We start from the raw sequence: 17,440 nt of genomic DNA on the forward strand, positions 1-17,440 counted from the left end.
CATGTTCACTTCATAACTTGAAACGATGAATGTATGATGGATTCATCGACATGGTGATAAGGGCTACTGTCCTGGGTCAAACTGACCCGGAACATAAGTGGATATCCTTTTCCAACACAAGGGAAGGATTAAACCGTTACACAAAATACCGACTCTGTTAAAAAGATGGACCGAATTCAATTTTCCGCAAACATTCAGCAAGTAGTTTTTCCCAGACAAAATACTGTACAGTATATACTGTAGAGTAGCAGTATATACTATAGGGTAGAAATATATACTGTAGGGTAGAAGTATATACGGGTAGCAGTATATACTGTAGGGTAGCAATATATACTGTAGGGTAGAAGTATATTCTGTAGGGTAGCAGTATATACTGTATGGTAGCAGTATATACTGTAGGGTAGAAGTATATACTGTAGGGTAGGAGTATATACGGGTAGGGGTGTATATACTGTAGGGTAGAAATATATACTGTAGGGTAGCAGTATATACTGTAGGGTAGAAATATATACTGTAGGGTAGCAGTATATACTGTAGAGTAGCAGTATATACTGTAGAGTAGCAGTATATACTGTATGCTAGCAGTATATACTGTAGAGTGGAGGAGAGAAGAGGGGAAGGGGACTACTGTAGGGTAGAATAATATACTGTAGGGTAGCAGTATATACTGTAGGGTAGTAGTATATACTGTAGAGTAGCAGTATATACTGTAGAGTAGCAGTATATACTGTATGGTAGCAGTATATACTGTAGAGTAGCAGTATATACTGTAGAGTAGCAGTATATACTGTAGGGTAGCAGTATATACTGTAGAGTAGCAGTATATACTGTAGAGTAGCAGTATATACTGTAGGGTAGCAGTATATACTGTAGAGTAGCAGTATATACTGTAGGGTAGCAGTATATACTGTAGGGTAGAAGTATATACTGTAGAGTATCAGTATTACAGACAGATGTATCAGTCTGATTAACAAGGAGAGAGTACAGAGTATTAGAGACAGATGTATCAGTCTGATTAACAAGGAGAGAGTACAGAGTATTACAGCAAATTAGTCTGCAACTATCAGCAAACGGCCTGCACTACACTATACATTGGTCATCTACAACGCATCAAAAGACAATAAGTGTGTGTTAATAGGAATCTACATCCAATACGTCATTTTAATGTTGCCGATGCAGCTTTGCAACTTCAGAGGATTATTGAAGTGGCCCTGACCTACAGTATATTTCAAGAAAACAAATGGCCATTGGTTTAAAAAAACAAAAACAAGCTCCTACAGGTTTTTAATTGGAAGTGGGGAGCGATTTCCTACCATAAGTCACTCTGGAAGGGCACTAGCAACCCTTCAGGAATTTCATTGCTTTAGAATACTGAGGCCAGCAAAAAGAGAGAACAAGGGAGAGGGGGGGAGAGGGAGGGAGAGAGGGGGGAGAGGGAGAGAGGGAGGGAGAGGGAGAGAGGGAGAGCGGGACAGAGGGAGAGAGGGAGGGAGAGGGAGAGAGGGAGAGAGGGGGGGAGAGGGAGAGCGGGACAGAGGGAGAGAGGGAGGGAGAGGGAGAGAGGGAGAGAGGGGGGAGAGGGAGAGAGGGAGAGAGGGGGGGAGAGAGAGAGGGAGAGAGAGATGCCCTGTCTTTGGAGACACTCCAAGTTACAGGCAAGGCAGTGTGGACTGGAGACTAGGAGTTAGCTGAAAGCCCACAGGCAAGGCAGTGTGGACTGGAGACTAGGAGTTAGCTGAAAGCCCACAGGCAAGGCAGTGTGGACTGGAGACTAGGAGTTAGCTGAAAGCCCACAGGCAAGGCAGTGTGGACTGGAGACTAGGAGTTAGCTGAAAGCCCACAGGCAAGGCAGTGTGGACTGGAGACTAGGAGTTAGCTGAAAGCCCACAGGCAAGGCAGTGTGGACTGGAGACTAGGAGTTAGCTGAAAGCCCACAGGCAAGGCAGTGTGGACTGGAGACTAGGAGTTAGCTGAAAGCCCACAGGCAAGGCAGTGTGGACTGGAGACTAGGAGTTAGCTGAAAGCCCACAGGCAAGGCAGTGTGGACTGGAGACTAGGTGTTAGCTGAAAGCCCACAGGCAAGGCAGTGTGGACTGGAGACTAGGAGTTAGCTGAAAGCCCACAGGCAAGGCAGTGTGGACTGGAGACTAGGAGTTAGCTGAAAGCCCACAGGCAAGGCAGTGTGGACTGGAGACTAGGTGTTAGCTGAAAGCGTAAATGTAGGTGGCAGAGAAAAGAAGAATGGGTAGTGCCAGCTGAAATTAGTTACTACAAAAAATATGATATACGCTGCATTTGGAAAGTATTCAGACCCCTTGACTTTTTCCCCAAAAAATTACTTTACAGCCTTATTCTAAAATAGATTAAATAAATAAAAAATCCTCAGTGCATCAAAGCTGGGACCGAGAGACTGAAAAACAGCTTCTATCTCAAGGCCATCGGACTGTTAAATAGCCATCACTAGCACCTTAGCGGCTGCTGCTGTCACGACTTCCACCGAAGTTGGTCCCTGTCCTTGTCCGTAATTGTTTGTTGTAGTGCTTGTGCACGGTATGCTGGTCGTTACTGGGTTTTGTTTGACCCATTTTTTGTATTATTCTGTTGACGGTGGTTTATGGTTATTAAACACAACCGTTGTAAATCAGTTTCCGCTCTCCTGCGCCTGACTTCTCTGCCGCCAGTAGCATCGCATTACAGCTGCTCTATATACAGACTTGAAATCACTGGCCACTTTAATAATGGAACACTAGTCACTTTAATAATGTTTACATATTTTGCATTACTCATCTCCTATGTATATATACTGTATTATATTCTACTGATTTTTAGTCTATGCCACTCAGACATTGCTCGTCCAAATACTTACAGTTGAAGTCGGACGTTTACATACACCTTAGCCAAATACATTTAAACTCAGTTTTTCACAATTCCTGAAATTTAATCCTAGTAAAAAATCCCTGTTTTAGGTCAGTTAGGATCACCACTTTATTTTAAGAATGTGAAATGTCAGAATAATAGTAGAGAGAATAATTTATTTCAGCTTTTATTTCTTTCATCACATTCCCAGTGGGTCAGAAGTTTACATACACTCAATTAGTATGTGATAGCATTGCCTTTAAAATGTTATGTCAAGCGTTTCGGGTAGCCTTCCACAAGCTTCCCACAATAAGTTGGGTGAATTTTGGCACATTCCTCTTGACAGAGCTGGTGTAACTGAGTCAGGTTTGTAGGCCTCCTTGCTCGCACACGCTTTTTCAGTTCTGCCCACAAATGTTCTATAGGATTGAGGTCAGGGCTTTGAGATGGCCACTCCAATACCTTGACTTTGTTGTCCTTAAGCCATTTTGCCACAACTTTGGAAGTATGCTTGGGGTCATTGTCCATTTGGAAGACCCATTTGCGACCAAGCTTTAACTTCCTGACTGATGTCTTGAGATGTTGCTTCAATATATCCACAGAATTTTCCTCCCTCATGATGCCATCTATTTTGTGAAGTGCACCAGTCCCTCCTGCAGCAAAGCACCCCCACAACATGATGCTACCTCCCAAGTGCTTCACGGTTGGGATGGTGTTCTTCTGTTTGCTAGCCTCCCCCTTTTCCCTCCAAACATAACGATGGTCATTATGGCCAAACAGTTCTGCAGTTGCAGACCGTAGTCTGGATTTTTAAGGCGGTTTTTGAGCAGTGGCTTCTTCCTTGCTGAGCGGCCTTTCACGTTATGTCGATATAGGACTCGTTTTACTGTGGATATAGATACTTTTGTACCTGTTTCCTCCAGCATCTTCACAAGGTCCTTTGCTGTTGTTCTGGGATTGATTTGCACTTTTCGCACCAAAGAACGTTCATCTCTATGAGACAGAACGCGTTCCTGAGCGGTATGACGGCAGCGTGGTCCCATGGTGTTTATACTTGCGTACTATTGTTTGTACAGATGAACGTGGTACCTTCAGGCATTTGGAAATTGCTCCCAAGGATGAACCAGACTTGTGGAGGTCTACAAATGTTTTTCTGAGGTCTTGCCTGATTTCTTTTGATTTTCCCATGATGTCAAGCAAAGAGGCACAGAGTTTGAAGGTAGGCCTTGAAATACATCCACAGGTACAACACCAATTGACTCAAATGATGTCAATTAGCCTATCAGAACCTTCTAAAGCCATGACATACTTTTCTGGAATTTTCCAAGCTGTTTAAAGGCACAGTCAACTTAGTGTATGTAAACTTCTGACCCACTGGAATTGTGATACAGTGAATTATAAGTGAAATAATCTTTCTGTAAACAATTGTTGGAAAAATTACTTGTGTCATGCACAAAGTAGATGTCCTAACCGACTTGCCAAAACTATAGTTTGTTAACAAGACATTTGTGGAGTGGTTGAAAAACGAGTTTTAATGACTCCAACCTAAGTGTATGTAAACGTCCGACTTCAACTGTAAATTGTTTAACATGAACTGCACTAGCTAGCTAGCTAAACTCAGCTCATCATCAATGGTATCAAATACATCAAAAACATGGTTGGCAAATAGGCAACTAGCTGTCTATATTGATGTGGTTACAATTACTAAACATTTGGATAAACAAATCATTTATGAAAACATGATGTGATGTATGACAGGTTTGTGTTTCAGCAAAGTTGATGACGTCACTTGTAACTTGGCATCGGCAACAGAAATTGCGTCCAAATTGCTTCGTGTGACACAGGTTTCAGAACATGGCATAAGCCAAGGAAAAATGTGTAGATTTTCAGGAAATTAGGTTTAAAACTAACAACATTCTCTCAGCCCCATGACAAAATGTGTAGAATTGCAGGAAATTAGGTTTAAAACTAACAACATTCTCTCAGCCCCATGACAAAATGTGTAGAATTGCAGGAAATTAGGTTTAAAACTAACAACATTCTCTCAGCCCCATGACAAAATGTGTAGAATTGCAGGAAATTAGGTTTAAAACTAACAACATTCTCTCAGCCCCATGGCAAAATGTGTAGAGTTGCAGGAAATTAGGTTTAAAACTAACAACATTCTCTCAGCCCCATGACAAAATGTGTAGAGTTGCGGGAAACTAGCTTAAAAACAGCTATATTTTTACCAGAAAGGTGAGATTTTAACCTTTATTTCATGAAGCTGCAGCTGCTGGCTGGGCTTTGGTTAAACTAATGAAGGCTGCAGCTGCTGGCTGGGCATTGGTTAAACTAATGAAGGTTGCAGCTGCTGGCTGGGCTTTGGTTAAACTAATGAAGGTTGCAGCTGCTGGCTGGGCTTTGGTTAAACTAATGAAGGTTGCAGCTGCTGGCTGGGCTTTGGTTAAACTAATGAAGGCTGCAGCTGCTGGCTGGGCTTTGGTTAAACTAATGAAGGCTGCAGCTGCTGGCTGGGCTTTGGTTAAACTAATGAAGGTTGCAGCTGCTGGCTGGGCTTTGGTTAAACTAATGAAGGCTGCAGCTGCTGGCTGGGCTTTGGTTAAACTAATGAAGGCTGCAGCTGCTGGCTGGGCTTTGGTTAAACTAATGAAGTCTGCAGCTGCTTGCTGGGCTTTGGTTAAACTAATGAAGGCTGCAGCTGCTGGCTGGGTTTGGTTTCCAATGGAAAGAAGTGCGTTAACCCATTTTTAGTTTGTGAATTCTAAATACTGGACTGGTTACACAGAGACTGCTGAGGGGAAAACTGCTCATAATAATGTCAGGAAAAGAGCAAATGGAACGGCATCAAACACCTGGAAACCATGTTTTTTATGTATTTGATACTATTCCACTGATTCCGCTCCAGTCATTACCACGAGCCCGTTCTCCCAAATGAAGGTGCCACCAACCTCCTGTGCTGTGTGACAATAATCCCTATGAGCACAAGACAATACGTATTTTCAACGTCTTGTGCTCACTGGGTTAAGTAGCCATTGCAGCCTCAGTCCATGGTCATCATGTGTTTCATTAATAAAGGGAAGTGGAATTAACAGTCTCAGATCCATTGTGTTAACATATGGATGGTAAAGCACATGTACTGTATGAAATAAACTTACTGTAGGATTTCTTTGCGTGTGAAGAATGTGCAGTCCTGTAAAGAGACAAAGGAACGTTAAAATCCCGTTTGAATGAACAGACTTAGACTAGCAGGACAAAAAGAGAGCAGGTTTAAAAGATGGGCGGTGTGGCAGCCGCCCTCATTTGATGCCAACCATTGGGCACTAAACCCTGGGAGAGTTTAGATGAGGTACTCCATGCTCAATGGGGTTTACAACAAATCAAATCATACACAGGTTTACGTGGCGCTATTATGAAACAAGCATATTTATTCCTTTGTTTGGTGGTAACCAAACCTGTACACCTCCGTGATAATTTAGTGTATCTGCTAAATGACACTCTATTTCCTATACAGCGCACTACTTTTGATAAGGGTTCTGGTAATAGGGAATAGGGTGCCGTTAGGGATGGAATCTCACAGTATATAGCCAGTAGTCCACCAACCTGGGACTTATCTCAACCACCCAACAATAAACAACTATAGCGTGCGGAAAATTCTCTGTGTGTAAAAGAAAGATACATTTGCCTGAAAATAAACTTACTTTCATTATGGCCATTTGCAATTCATCATGTCAGATTAATTTCCTGATGTTTTTTTATAAAAATTATGGGTTAATAAATATAAATAGGCCTATCTAAGTTACTTAATCCACAATAAATATTGTTGAATGTTACATGTATTTTGATTGAACAATATGGAAATTAAGTAGCCTAAACGAGATGAAAGAAAAAAATATTTGAACACATTTTACCTGATATGCCTCGAACTGTTCATCAGTAAATATCGTTTGCTTATTACCCATCCTGGTTGAGTATTTTCCCCATCACACAGATACATTACATTGGACGTTCGTGACGTGCTTATTTCTGTTTCAGTCATTTAAGACGACATCATCGCATTATCTTGTGAAAGATTTGATTCATAAAACCCAAACGCGGATTTAACGAACAAAAACGCGTTGATTAGAAATGCAAATTCGCAGAGAAAGTAGGCCTAGACCTCGTTTCCGAACAGGTGATTTTGTAAAGAGGTGTGACGAAAAAGACAAATATATTCCTTTTCCTGCATCCTTGGAGCAGCAGCGTGGCGAGGGTAGGTCGGGTACCACTGACTCTGCCCTTGTTGAATGTTGTCTCGTCACTGGAGTGTTTCAGGATGTAGTACCGATACAGTAGACTACCGTTGCAGACCAAGACAAGCCAGCAGGCGGCGTCATTTAGGCAGCCAACTGGTCAGATCTGTCCAGCTATGTGATGGGTTCCTATGGAAACGGTATATGGTGCTTTTAAAAACACCATTAGAAGCTGTATACAGTAAATCTAACAGAAGCTACTGTATATAGAGCTAACAGATGTCACTAAAGTTTTAAATATAAAAATATTAAGAAATATGAATCATATCCATAGAGGAATCTGTAGTTTTAAATTGTAATAGAAGTTTAAATGACTCACAGAGAAGATTACACAATACTAGTAAGGACAAATGTCGAAGACTGCCTAGACTGGTAAATGCTAATAAAATAGGCAAGCCCTTTGTACCAATGTACTTAGGATACTTACATGTAAAACATTAACATAACAGAGAGACTGGATGGAAAATGTGTGAACTGTGAATGAACTCCAGCTTGCAGGCTACCAGTCTGTCTTTCACTTCTCTCTACAGATTTACAGAACAGGAAATTAGCCAATATTTTATACGAATAGGTGTCTTCATACCTGCAACCAATCACAGCACACAACCAATTAATTCTAACAGACCAATAAGCTCACAGTTCCAAATCACATGATCGCTGTAGTTCACTTATGGAGGCACATGCCCCTGTTACATGTGATAATGATATGGCCCCTACAGTAGTAGGCTACTTTACATGTAATAATTATATGGCCTCTACAGTAGTAGGCTACTTTACATGTGGTAATGATATGGCCCCAACAGTAGTAGGCTACTTTACATGTAATAATTATATGGCCCCTACAGTAGGAGGCTACTTTACATGTGATAATGATATGGCCCCTGGACTGTGATCACACAGTCCCCCAGAACAGCTGGTACTCTCATGCATGGTTCAGCATTGTTTGCCTCGAAGCGAGCATAGAAGGCATTTAGCTTATCTGGTAGGTTCATATCACCTCAATGCCATTGGATGAATCCCAGAAAATATTGCAGTCTGTGCTAGCGAAAAAGTCCTGTAGCTTAGCATCAATGACCGCCTCCTGTTTGAGTTTTTGCTTGTAAACAGGAATCAGGAGGATAGAGTTATGGTCAGATTTGCCAAATGGAGGGCGTGGGGGAGCTTTGAATGTGTCTCTGTGTGTGGAGTAAAGGTGATCTAGAGTTTTGTCTACTCTAGTTGCACAGGTGACATGCTGGTAGAAATTAGGTAACAAAAATGATTTCAGTTCCACTGCATTAAAATCACCGGCCTCCATGGGGCACCACCTCTTGTTGAGCAATTTCCTGTTTTCTTACGGCTCTATGCAGCTCGCTGAGTGCGGTCTTAGTGCCAGCATCGGTTTGTGGTGGTAAATATACAGTTACAAAAAAACATATATAAAAACCCTGTGGCCTTTAATAATAGGTTAGATCCATAAAGATCTAAATCTGTAGTCCTTTAATAATAGGTTAGATCCATAAAGATCTAAATCTGTAGTCCTTTAATAATAGGTTAGATCCATAAAGGTCTGAATCTGTAGTCCTATAGGTTATATCCATAGTCTGAATTTGTTTCTGTACAGATGAAGCTAGCGTGGTGAATAAAGAGAAGGGAAGCCTGCCATCTGTTGGTGGAGATATGTACTGTAGAAAGGATTGGATGGAGGATGAATCAGGGGTGTCAAACTCGTTCAATGGAGGACCTAATGCAGGGGTCTTCCACTCTTACCCTTCTACAGGGTTTCCCAAACTCGGTCCTGGACCCCCCGGGTGCACGTTTTGGTTGTTGCTTTAGCACGACACAGCTGATTCAAATAACCAAGCTTTGATTGTGTAGTCAATGCTAGGGGGAAAAACAAAACATGCATCCAGGTGGGGGACCCCAGGACTGAGTTGGGGAAACCCTGCCCTATGAGCCTGCTGGTTTTCTGTTCTATCTGATAATTAATTGCACCCACCTGATGTCTAAGGTCTAAATCAGTCCCTGATTAGGGTAAAAAAACACAGTGGATCTGGCTTCAAGGTCCAGAGTTGAGTTTGAGGGGCCTAGTGACTGCTGTTTTTTTGTTGTTGTTGTTCCTTTCAATTAAGACCTAGACAACCAGGTGAGGGGAGTTCCTTACTAATTGGGGACCTTAATTCATCAATCAAATACAAGGGAGGAGTGACAACCTGCAGACACTCGGCCCTTTGGAATGAGTTTGACACTCAACTATGAAGTACATCGTTGAGTTGTACAACAAAGTAGCAGTGGTAGAACCAACTAAAAATACCTTCATAGAAAATGACTCAAGTAAAAGTCACCCAGTAAAATACTATTTGAGTAAAAGTCTAAATGTATTTGGTTTTAAATATACTTAAGTATTAAAAGTAAATGTAATGGCTAAAATATATTTATGTATCAAAAGTAAAAGTATAAATCATTTCAAATTTCTTATATTAAGCAAACCAGGGGATGGCCAATGGGACACTCCGACATAATTTACAAACGAAGCATTTGTGTTTCGTGAGTCCTCCAGTAGTGAATGCATACATTTCATTTCATACATCTTTTTTTTCTTTTTTCTTTTTGTGTACTGGCCCACCGTGGGAATCGAACCCACAACCCTGGCATTACAAACACCATGCTCTACCAACTGAGCTACATGGAAGGCTCATAAGCAACGTAATGTCTGTTTATCTTAATACGACAACGTGAAACAAATCCGTGGTGAAAGCGTTTCAATAAAATAATACAAGTTTAAGATTACTGTTTCTGATCGACATAATATGTCTACTTTGCAGTGGTGTAAAGTATTTAAGTAAAAATACTTTAACGTAATAGTTTTGGGTATCTCTACTTTAGTATTTATATTTTTGCCTACTTTTACTTCACTAAATTCCTAAAGAAAATAAAGTGATTTTTACTCAATACGTTTCCCTGACACCCAAAAGTACTAGTTACATTTTGAATGCTTAGCAGGACAGGAAAATTGTCTAATTCACACTCTTATCAAGAGAACATCCCTACTGCCTCTGATCTGTAAGTCGCTCTGGATGAGAGCGTCTGCTAAATGACAAAAATGTCAATGTAAATGTAATGGTCCAAGTTTCCTGCGTGATGACGTCACGGTTTCCCACCCCGGAAGCCCCGTTAGCGACAGAGCGGTGTAGCACCACATTAACACAGGAGTATGGCTAGCAACGTGTGGAGGTCAATGGTAAGGAAATGCCGTTTGTCAGCGGAAACATAATCCAATGTAACTTGGCCATGTATTGGATTTATGTTTGTGTAGTGTAAATTCCTGCTCGAATGACTTTGTTGGTTGTATAATGTTGTTTCCATGGGTTTTCTTTGAGGCCTTTACCGTGTGTCCTTGTCCTGCTACTACCGTAGCGAGCTACGCTATTAACCAAACGCCTTTTATCTGCCTAATGCTTGACAAGTGACATTTCGTGTTTTGTCATTATGTTTTCTGATTCAGTCACACTAGACTAGAGATACAGTGTGCGGATGTTGTTGTGATACGTTGTATCTGCGCGGTAGTAATTTAACCTTCCGTTTATTTTCCTCCTTCAGCTCTCTCACGTCGTGGGGGCGGCAAAGAGACCGACGGTATGTTTCAGAAGGGGGGTAAGTCATGGACTGACAAATGGACAAGTCTACACCTGTCTTTTATCAACTTCTCCCTCATTGGCTGAAATGATGTAATTCATGAGCCAGTGTTTAGTGCTCATATGTAATCCCTCTAAAAACAGATTTAAAAGGGGTTTGTTTTCTCTTTTTACAGCTGCAAACGGTTACATTAATTCCTGGGGATGGAATCGGTCCAGAAATATCCGTGGCTGTCATGAAGATTTTTGAGGCTGCTAAGGTAAGCTGGAAAAGCTGTCAAACTCTCTCTCTCTCTCACACACACACACACACACACAGCACATTGTAGGGTTAACAGCAGAACATGCCATTTGCATGTAAAGTTTGACAGAACATTGAACCCGAGTCCTTTCTGTGCCATTCTGTGTCCTCTCTCTACCACCCGTTAGGTTCCCATCCAGTGGGAGGAGAGGAATGTGACAGCTATCCAGGGCCCAGGAGGTAGATGGATGATCCCTCCAGACTGTAAGGAGTCTATGGACAGGACCCTGATCGGGTTAAAAGGTAGGTAGCAGCCACAGAGATCCTATGGAAATCTATGGTACTATGATTGGTCATGGTCATGATGGACATAATGTACTGAAGTCAGCTGGAATGAAGAACGTCATGCAGGCGGCATCATAGGGGAGAGTATGTGGGGTTCGTAGGGGAGAGTATGTAGGGTTCGTAGGGGAGAGTATGTAGGGTTCGTAGGGGAGTGTATGTGGGGTTTGCAGGGGAGAGTATGTGGGGCTCGCAGGGGAGAGTATGTGGGGCTCGCAGGGGAGAGTATGTGGGGCTCGCAGGGGAGAGTATGTGGGGCTCGCAGGGGAGAGTATGTGGGGCTCATTGGGGGGGATAGTAGCCTGTAGGGCTCATGGGGTAGCCTATGGGGATAGTAGGGATGTAGTGGTAACGTGATTGGTAGATAAACGATGCAGAAAGCCCGTCTAGAGGTCGGGTGGCTGGTGTGAAAGCCCGTCTAGAGGTCGGGTGGCTGGTGTGAAAGCCCGTCTAGAGGTTAACATGTCTATGCGCCAGTACATCCCCGTATTCAGTAGACTCAAACAGAAAACGTTTTGCAATGGAAAATTGTAAAAAGTATTTTGTTGTATGTACAGGTAGTCTTTCCCTGTTTGTCTGTTTACTTCCATTTGGTTCCTAATGAACAGTAAACTGGTGTTAAAGGCCCAGTGCTGTCAAATTAGACTTTTCTGTGTTTTATTTATTTATATATATATATATATCCATCTCCACACGGAGGTTGGAACAATACTGTGATGTTTTGAACATGAGGATAATGCCCTTTTAGTGTAAGAGCTGTATTAAATGACTGCCTGCAATGTTGTGGTGGGGTGGAGTTTAGTCTACCTGGTGGGGTGGAGTTTAGTCTACCTGGTGGGGTGGAGTTTAGTCTACCTGGTGGGGTGGAGTTTAGTCTACCTGGTGGGGTGGAGTTTAGTCTACCTGGTGGGGTGGAGTTTAGTCTACCTGGTGGGGTGGAGTTTAGTCTACCTGGTGACGTGTTGTGGTGGGGTGGAGTTAGGCTACCTGGTGACGTGTTGTGGTGGGGCGGAGTTTAGTCTACCTGGTGGGGTGGAGTTTAGTCTACCTGGTGACGTGTTGTGGTGGGGCGGAGTTTAGTCTACCTGGTGGGGCGGAGTTTAGTCTACCTGGTGGGGCGGAGTTTAGTCTACCTGGTGACGTGTTGTGGTGGGGTGGAGTTAGGCTACCTGGTGACGTGTTGTGGTGGGGCGGAGTTTAGTCTACCTGGTGGGGCGGAGTTTAGTCTACCTGGTGGGGCAGAGTTTAGTCTACCTGGTGGGGCAGAGTTTAGTCTACCTGGTGGGGCAGAGTTTAGTCTACCTGGTGGGGCAGAGTTTAGTCTACCTGGTGGGGCAGAGTTTAGTCTACCTGGTGGGGCAGAGTTTAGTCTACCTGGTGGGGCAGAGTTTAGTCTACCTGGTGGGGCAGAGTTTAGTCTACCTGGTGGGGCAGAGTTTAGTCTACCTGGTGGGGCAGAGTTTAGTCTACCTGGTGGGGCAGAGTTTAGTCTACCTGGTGGGGCAGAGTTTAGTCTACCTGGTGGGGCAGAGTTTAGTCTACCTGGTGGGGCAGAGTTTAGTCTACCTGGTGGGGCAGAGTTTAGTCTACCTGGTGGGGCAGAGTTTAGTCTACCTGGTGACATGTTGTGGTGGGGCAGAGTTTAGTCTACCTGATGGGGCAGAGTTTAGTCTACCTGGTGGGGCAGAGTTTAGTCTACCTGGTGACATGTTGTGGTGGGGCAGAGTTTAGTCTACCTGATGGGGCAGAGTTTAGTCTACCTGGTGGGGCAGAGTTTAGTCTACCTGGTGGGGCAGAGTTTAGTCTACCTGGTGGGGCAGAGTTTAGTCTACCTGGTGGGGCAGAGTTTAGTCTACCTGGTGGGGCAGAGTTTAGTCTACCTGGTGGGGCAGAGTTTAGTCTACCTGGTGGGGCAGAGTTTAGTCTACCTGGTGGGGCAGAGTTTAGTCTACCTGGTGGGGCAGAGTTTAGTCTACCTGGTGGGGCAGAGTTTAGTCTACCTGGTGGGGCAGAGTTTAGTCTACCTGGTGGGGCAGAGTTTAGTCTACCTGGTGGGGCAGAGTTTAGTCTACCTGGTGGGGCAGAGTTTAGTCTACCTGGTGGGGCAGAGTTTAGTCTACCTGGTGGGGCAGAGTTTAGTCTACCTGGTGGGGCAGAGTTTAGTCTACCTGGTGGGGCAGAGTTTAGTCTACCTGGTGGGGCAGAGTTTAGTCTACCTGGTGGGGCAGAGTTAGTCTACCTGGTGGGGCAGAGTTTAGTCTACCTGGTGACATGTTGTGGTGGGGCAGAGTTTAGTCTACCTGGTGGGGCAGAGTTAGTCTACCTGGTGGGGCAGAGTTTAGTCTACCTGGTGACATGTTGTGGTGGGGCGGAGTTTAGTCTACCTGGTGGGGTGGAGTTTAGTCTACCTGGTGGGGTGGAGTTTAGTCTACCTGGTGGGGTGGAGTTTAGTCTACCTGGTGGGGCGGAGTTTAGTCTACCTGGTGGGGCGGAGTTTAGTCTACCTGGTGGGGCGGAGTTTAGTCTACCTGGTGGGGCGGAGTTTAGTCTACCTGGTGGGGCGGAGTTTAGTCTACCTGGTGGGGCGGAGTTTAGTCTACCTGGTGGGGCGGAGTTTAGTCTACCTGGTGGGGCGGAGTTTAGTCTACCTGGTGGGGCGGAGTTTAGTCTACCTGGTGGGGCGGAGTTTAGTCTACCTGGTGGGGCGGAGTTTAGTCTACCTGGTGGGGCGGAGTTTAGTCTACCTGGTGGGGCGGAGTTTAGTCTACCTGGTGGGGCGGAGTTTAGTCTACCTGGTGGGGCGGAGTTTAGTCTACCTGGTGGGGCGGAGTTTAGTCTACCTGGTGGGGCGGAGTTTAGTCTACCTGGTGGGGCGGAGTTTAGTCTACCTGGTGGGGCGGAGTTTAGTCTACCTGGTGGGGCGGAGTTTAGTCTACCTGGTGGGGCGGAGTTTAGTCTACCTGGTGGGGCGGAGTTTAGTCTACCTGGTGGGGCGGAGTTTAGTCTACCTGGTGGGGCGGAGTTTAGTCTACCTGGTGGGGCGGAGTTTAGTCTACCTGGTGGGGCGGAGTTTAGTCTACCTGGTGGGGCGGAGTTTAGTCTACCTGGTGGGGCGGAGTTTAGTCTACCTGGTGGGGCGGAGTTTAGTCTACCTGGTGGGGCGGAGTTTAGTCTACCTGGTGGGGCGGAGTTTAGTCTACCTGGTGGGGCGGAGTTTAGTCTACCTGGTGGGGCGGAGTTTAGTCTACCTGGTGGGGCGGAGTTTAGTCTACCTGGTGGGGCGGAGTTTAGTCTACCTGGTGGGGCGGAGTTTAGTCTACCTGGTGGGGCGGAGTTTAGTCTACCTGGTGGGGCGGAGTTTAGTCTACCTGGTGGGGCGGAGTTTAGTCTACCTGGTGGGGCGGAGTTTAGTCTACCTGGTGGGGCGGAGTTTAGTCTACCTGGTGGGGCGGAGTTTAGTCTACCTGGTGGGGCGGAGTTTAGTCTACCTGGTGGGGCGGAGTTTAGTCTACCTGGTGGGGCGGAGTTTAGTCTACCTGGTGGGGCGGAGTTTAGTCTACCTGGTGGGGCGGAGTTTAGTCTACCTGGTGACATGTTGTGGTGGGGCAGAGTTTAGTCTACCTGGTGGGGCAGAGTTTAGTCTACCTGGTGGGGCAGAGTTTAGTCTACCTGGTGGGGCAGAGTTTAGTCTACCTGGTGGGGCAGAGTTTAGTCTACCTGGTGGGGCAGAGTTTAGTCTACCTGGTGGGGCAGAGTTTAGTCTACCTGGTGGGGCAGAGTTTAGTCTACCTGGTGGGGCAGAGTTTAGTCTACCTGGTGGGGCAGAGTTTAGTCTACCTGGTGGGGCAGAGTTTAGTCTACCTGGTGGGGCAGAGTTTAGTCTACCTGGTGGGGCAGAGTTTAGTCTACCTGGTGGGGCGGAGTTTAGTCTACCTGGTGGGGCAGAGTTTAGTCTACCTGGTGGGGCAGAGTTTAGTCTACCTGGTGGGGCAGAGTTTAGTCTACCTGGTGGGGCAGAGTTTAGTCTACCTGGTGGGGCAGAGTTTAGTCTACCTGGTGGGGCAGAGTTTAGTCTACCTGGTGGGGCAGAGTTTAGTCTACCTGGTGGGGCAGAGTTTAGTCTACCTGGTGGGGCAGAGTTTAGTCTACCTGGTGGGGCGGAGTTTAGTCTACCTGGTGGGGCGGAGTTTAGTCTACCTGGTGGGGCGGAGTTTAGTCTACCTGGTGGGGCGGAGTTTAGTCTACCTGGTGGGGCGGAGTTTAGTCTACCTGGTGGGGCGGAGTTTAGTCTACCTGGTGGGGCGGAGTTTAGTCTACCTGGTGGGGCGGAGTTTAGTCTACCTGGTGGGGCGGAGTTTAGTCTACCTGGTGGGGCGGAGTTTAGTCTACCTGGTGGGGCGGAGTTTAGGCTACCTGGTGGGGCGGAGTTTAGGCTACCTGGTGGGGCGGAGTTTAGGCTACCTGGTGGGGCGGAGTTTAGGCTACCTGGTGGGGCGGAGTTTAGGCTACCTGGTGGGGCGGAGTTTAGGCTACCTGGTGGGGCGGAGTTTAGGCTACCTGGTGGGGCGGAGTTTAGGCTACCTGGTGGGGCGGAGTTTAGTCTACCTGGTGGGGCGGAGTTTAGGCTACCTGGTGGGGCGGAGTTTAGTCTACCTGGTGGGGCGGAGTTTAGTCTACCTGGTGGGGCGGAGTTTAGTCTACCTGGTGGGGCGGAGTTTAGTCTACCTGGTGGGGCGGAGTTTAGTCTACCTGGTGGGGCGGAGTTTAGTCTACCTGGTGGGGCGGAGTTTAGTCTACCTGGTGGGGCGGAGTTTAGTCTACCTGGTGGGGCGGAGTTTAGTCTACCTGGTGGGGCGGAGTTTAGTCTACCTGGTGGGGCGGAGTTTAGTCTACCTGGTGGGGCGGAGTTTAGTCTACCTGGTGGGGCGGAGTTTAGTCTACCTGGTGGGGCGGAGTTTAGTCTACCTGGTGGGGCGGAGTTTAGTCTACCTGGTGGGGCGGAGTTTAGTCTACCTGGTGGGGCGGAGTTTAGTCTACCTGGTGGGGCGGAGTTTAGTCTACCTGGTGGGGCGGAGTTTAGTCTACCTGGTGGGGCGGAGTTTAGTCTACCTGGTGGGGCGGAGTTTAGTCTACCTGGTGGGGCGGAGTTTAGTCTACCTGGTGGGGCGGAGTTTAGTCTACCTGGTGGGGCGGAGTTTAGTCTACCTGGTGGGGCGGAGTTTAGTCTACCTGGTGGGGCGGAGTTTAGTCTACCTGGTGGGGCGGAGTTTAGTCTACCTGGTGGGGCGGAGTTTAGTCTACCTGGTGGGGCGGAGTTTAGTCTACCTGGTGGGGCGGAGTTTAGTCTACCTGGTGGGGCGGAGTTTAGTCTACCTGGTGGGGCGGAGTTTAGTCTACCTGGTGGGGCGGAGTTTAGTCTACCTGGTGGGGCGGAGTTTAGTCTACCTGGTGGGGCGGAGTTTAGTCTACCTGGTGGGGCGGAGTTTAGTCTACCTGGTGGGGCAGAGTTTAGTCTACCTGGTGGGGCAGAGTTTAGTCTACCTGGTGGGGCAGAGTTTAGTCTACCTGGTGGGGCAGAGTTTAGTCTACCTGGTGGGGCAGAGTTTAGTCTACCTGGTGGGGCAGAGTTTAGTCTACCTGGTGGGGCAGAGTTTAGTCTACCTGGTGGGGCAGAGTTTAGTCTACCTGGTGGGGCAGAGTTTAGTCTACCTGGTGGGGCAGAGTTTAGTCTACCTGGTGGGGCAGAGTTTAGTCTACCTGGTGGGGCGGAGTTTAGTCTACCTGGTGGGGCGGAGTTTAGTCTACCTGGTGGGGCGGAGTTTAGTCTACCTGGTGGGGCGGAGTTTAGTCTACCTGGTGGGGCGGAGTTTAGTCTACCTGGTGGGGCGGAGTTTAGTCTACCTGGTGGGGCGGAGTTTAGTCTACCTGGTGGGGCGGAGTTTAGTCTACCTGGTGGGGCGGAGTTTAGTCTACCTGGTGGGGCGGAGTTTAGTCTACCTGGTGGGGCGGAGTTTAGTCTACCTGGTGGGGCGGAGTTTAGTCTACCTGGTGGGGCGGAGTTTAGTCTACCTGGTGGGGCGGAGTTTAGTCTACCT

General features: G+C 46.5%; 2 protein-coding genes and 1 non-coding gene across 4 annotated transcripts in view; 1 reads left to right on the forward strand and 2 right to left on the reverse strand.

The window, feature by feature from the left end:
- The window catches only part of LOC106588009 (calcium and integrin-binding family member 2), a 59,811-nt gene extending 52,643 nt beyond the window's left edge, over positions 1 to 7,168 (reverse strand). Inside the window, exons 1-2 of the mRNA XM_045708670.2 lie at positions 6,768 to 7,168; positions 6,015 to 6,049 (exon numbers count right to left, since the gene is read on the reverse strand). Of these exons, the coding sequence (XP_045564626.1) occupies positions 6,015 to 6,049; positions 6,768 to 6,818 (86 nt within the window). The 5' untranslated portion in view covers positions 6,819 to 7,168. The remainder of the gene's footprint in view (positions 1 to 6,014; positions 6,050 to 6,767) is intronic.
- Positions 7,169 to 9,746: 2,578 nt separating this feature from the next.
- trnat-ugu (transfer RNA threonine (anticodon UGU)) lies at positions 9,747 to 9,822 on the reverse strand. Its single transcript has one exon. It is a non-coding gene; the product is annotated as a tRNA-Thr (tRNA).
- A 439-nt stretch (positions 9,823 to 10,261) lies between these two features.
- The window catches only part of LOC106595310 (isocitrate dehydrogenase [NAD] subunit alpha, mitochondrial), a 28,394-nt gene continuing 21,215 nt past the window's right edge, over positions 10,262 to 17,440 (forward strand). The window contains exons 1-4 of one of the 2 annotated variants that reach the window (XM_045708902.2): positions 10,262 to 10,368; positions 10,728 to 10,781; positions 10,939 to 11,022; positions 11,192 to 11,306. In XM_045708902.2, the coding sequence (XP_045564858.1) occupies positions 10,342 to 10,368; positions 10,728 to 10,781; positions 10,939 to 11,022; positions 11,192 to 11,306 (280 nt within the window). In that variant the 5' untranslated portion in view covers positions 10,262 to 10,341. The remainder of the gene's footprint in view (positions 10,369 to 10,727; positions 10,782 to 10,938; positions 11,023 to 11,191; positions 11,307 to 17,440) is intronic. The other variant, XM_045708903.2, reaches the window with a different exon arrangement.

Source organism: Salmo salar, chromosome 26 (assembly GCF_965601325.2).
Source record: "Salmo salar chromosome 26, fSalSal1, whole genome shotgun sequence".
Taxonomy (NCBI): Eukaryota; Metazoa; Chordata; class Actinopteri; order Salmoniformes; family Salmonidae; genus Salmo; species Salmo salar.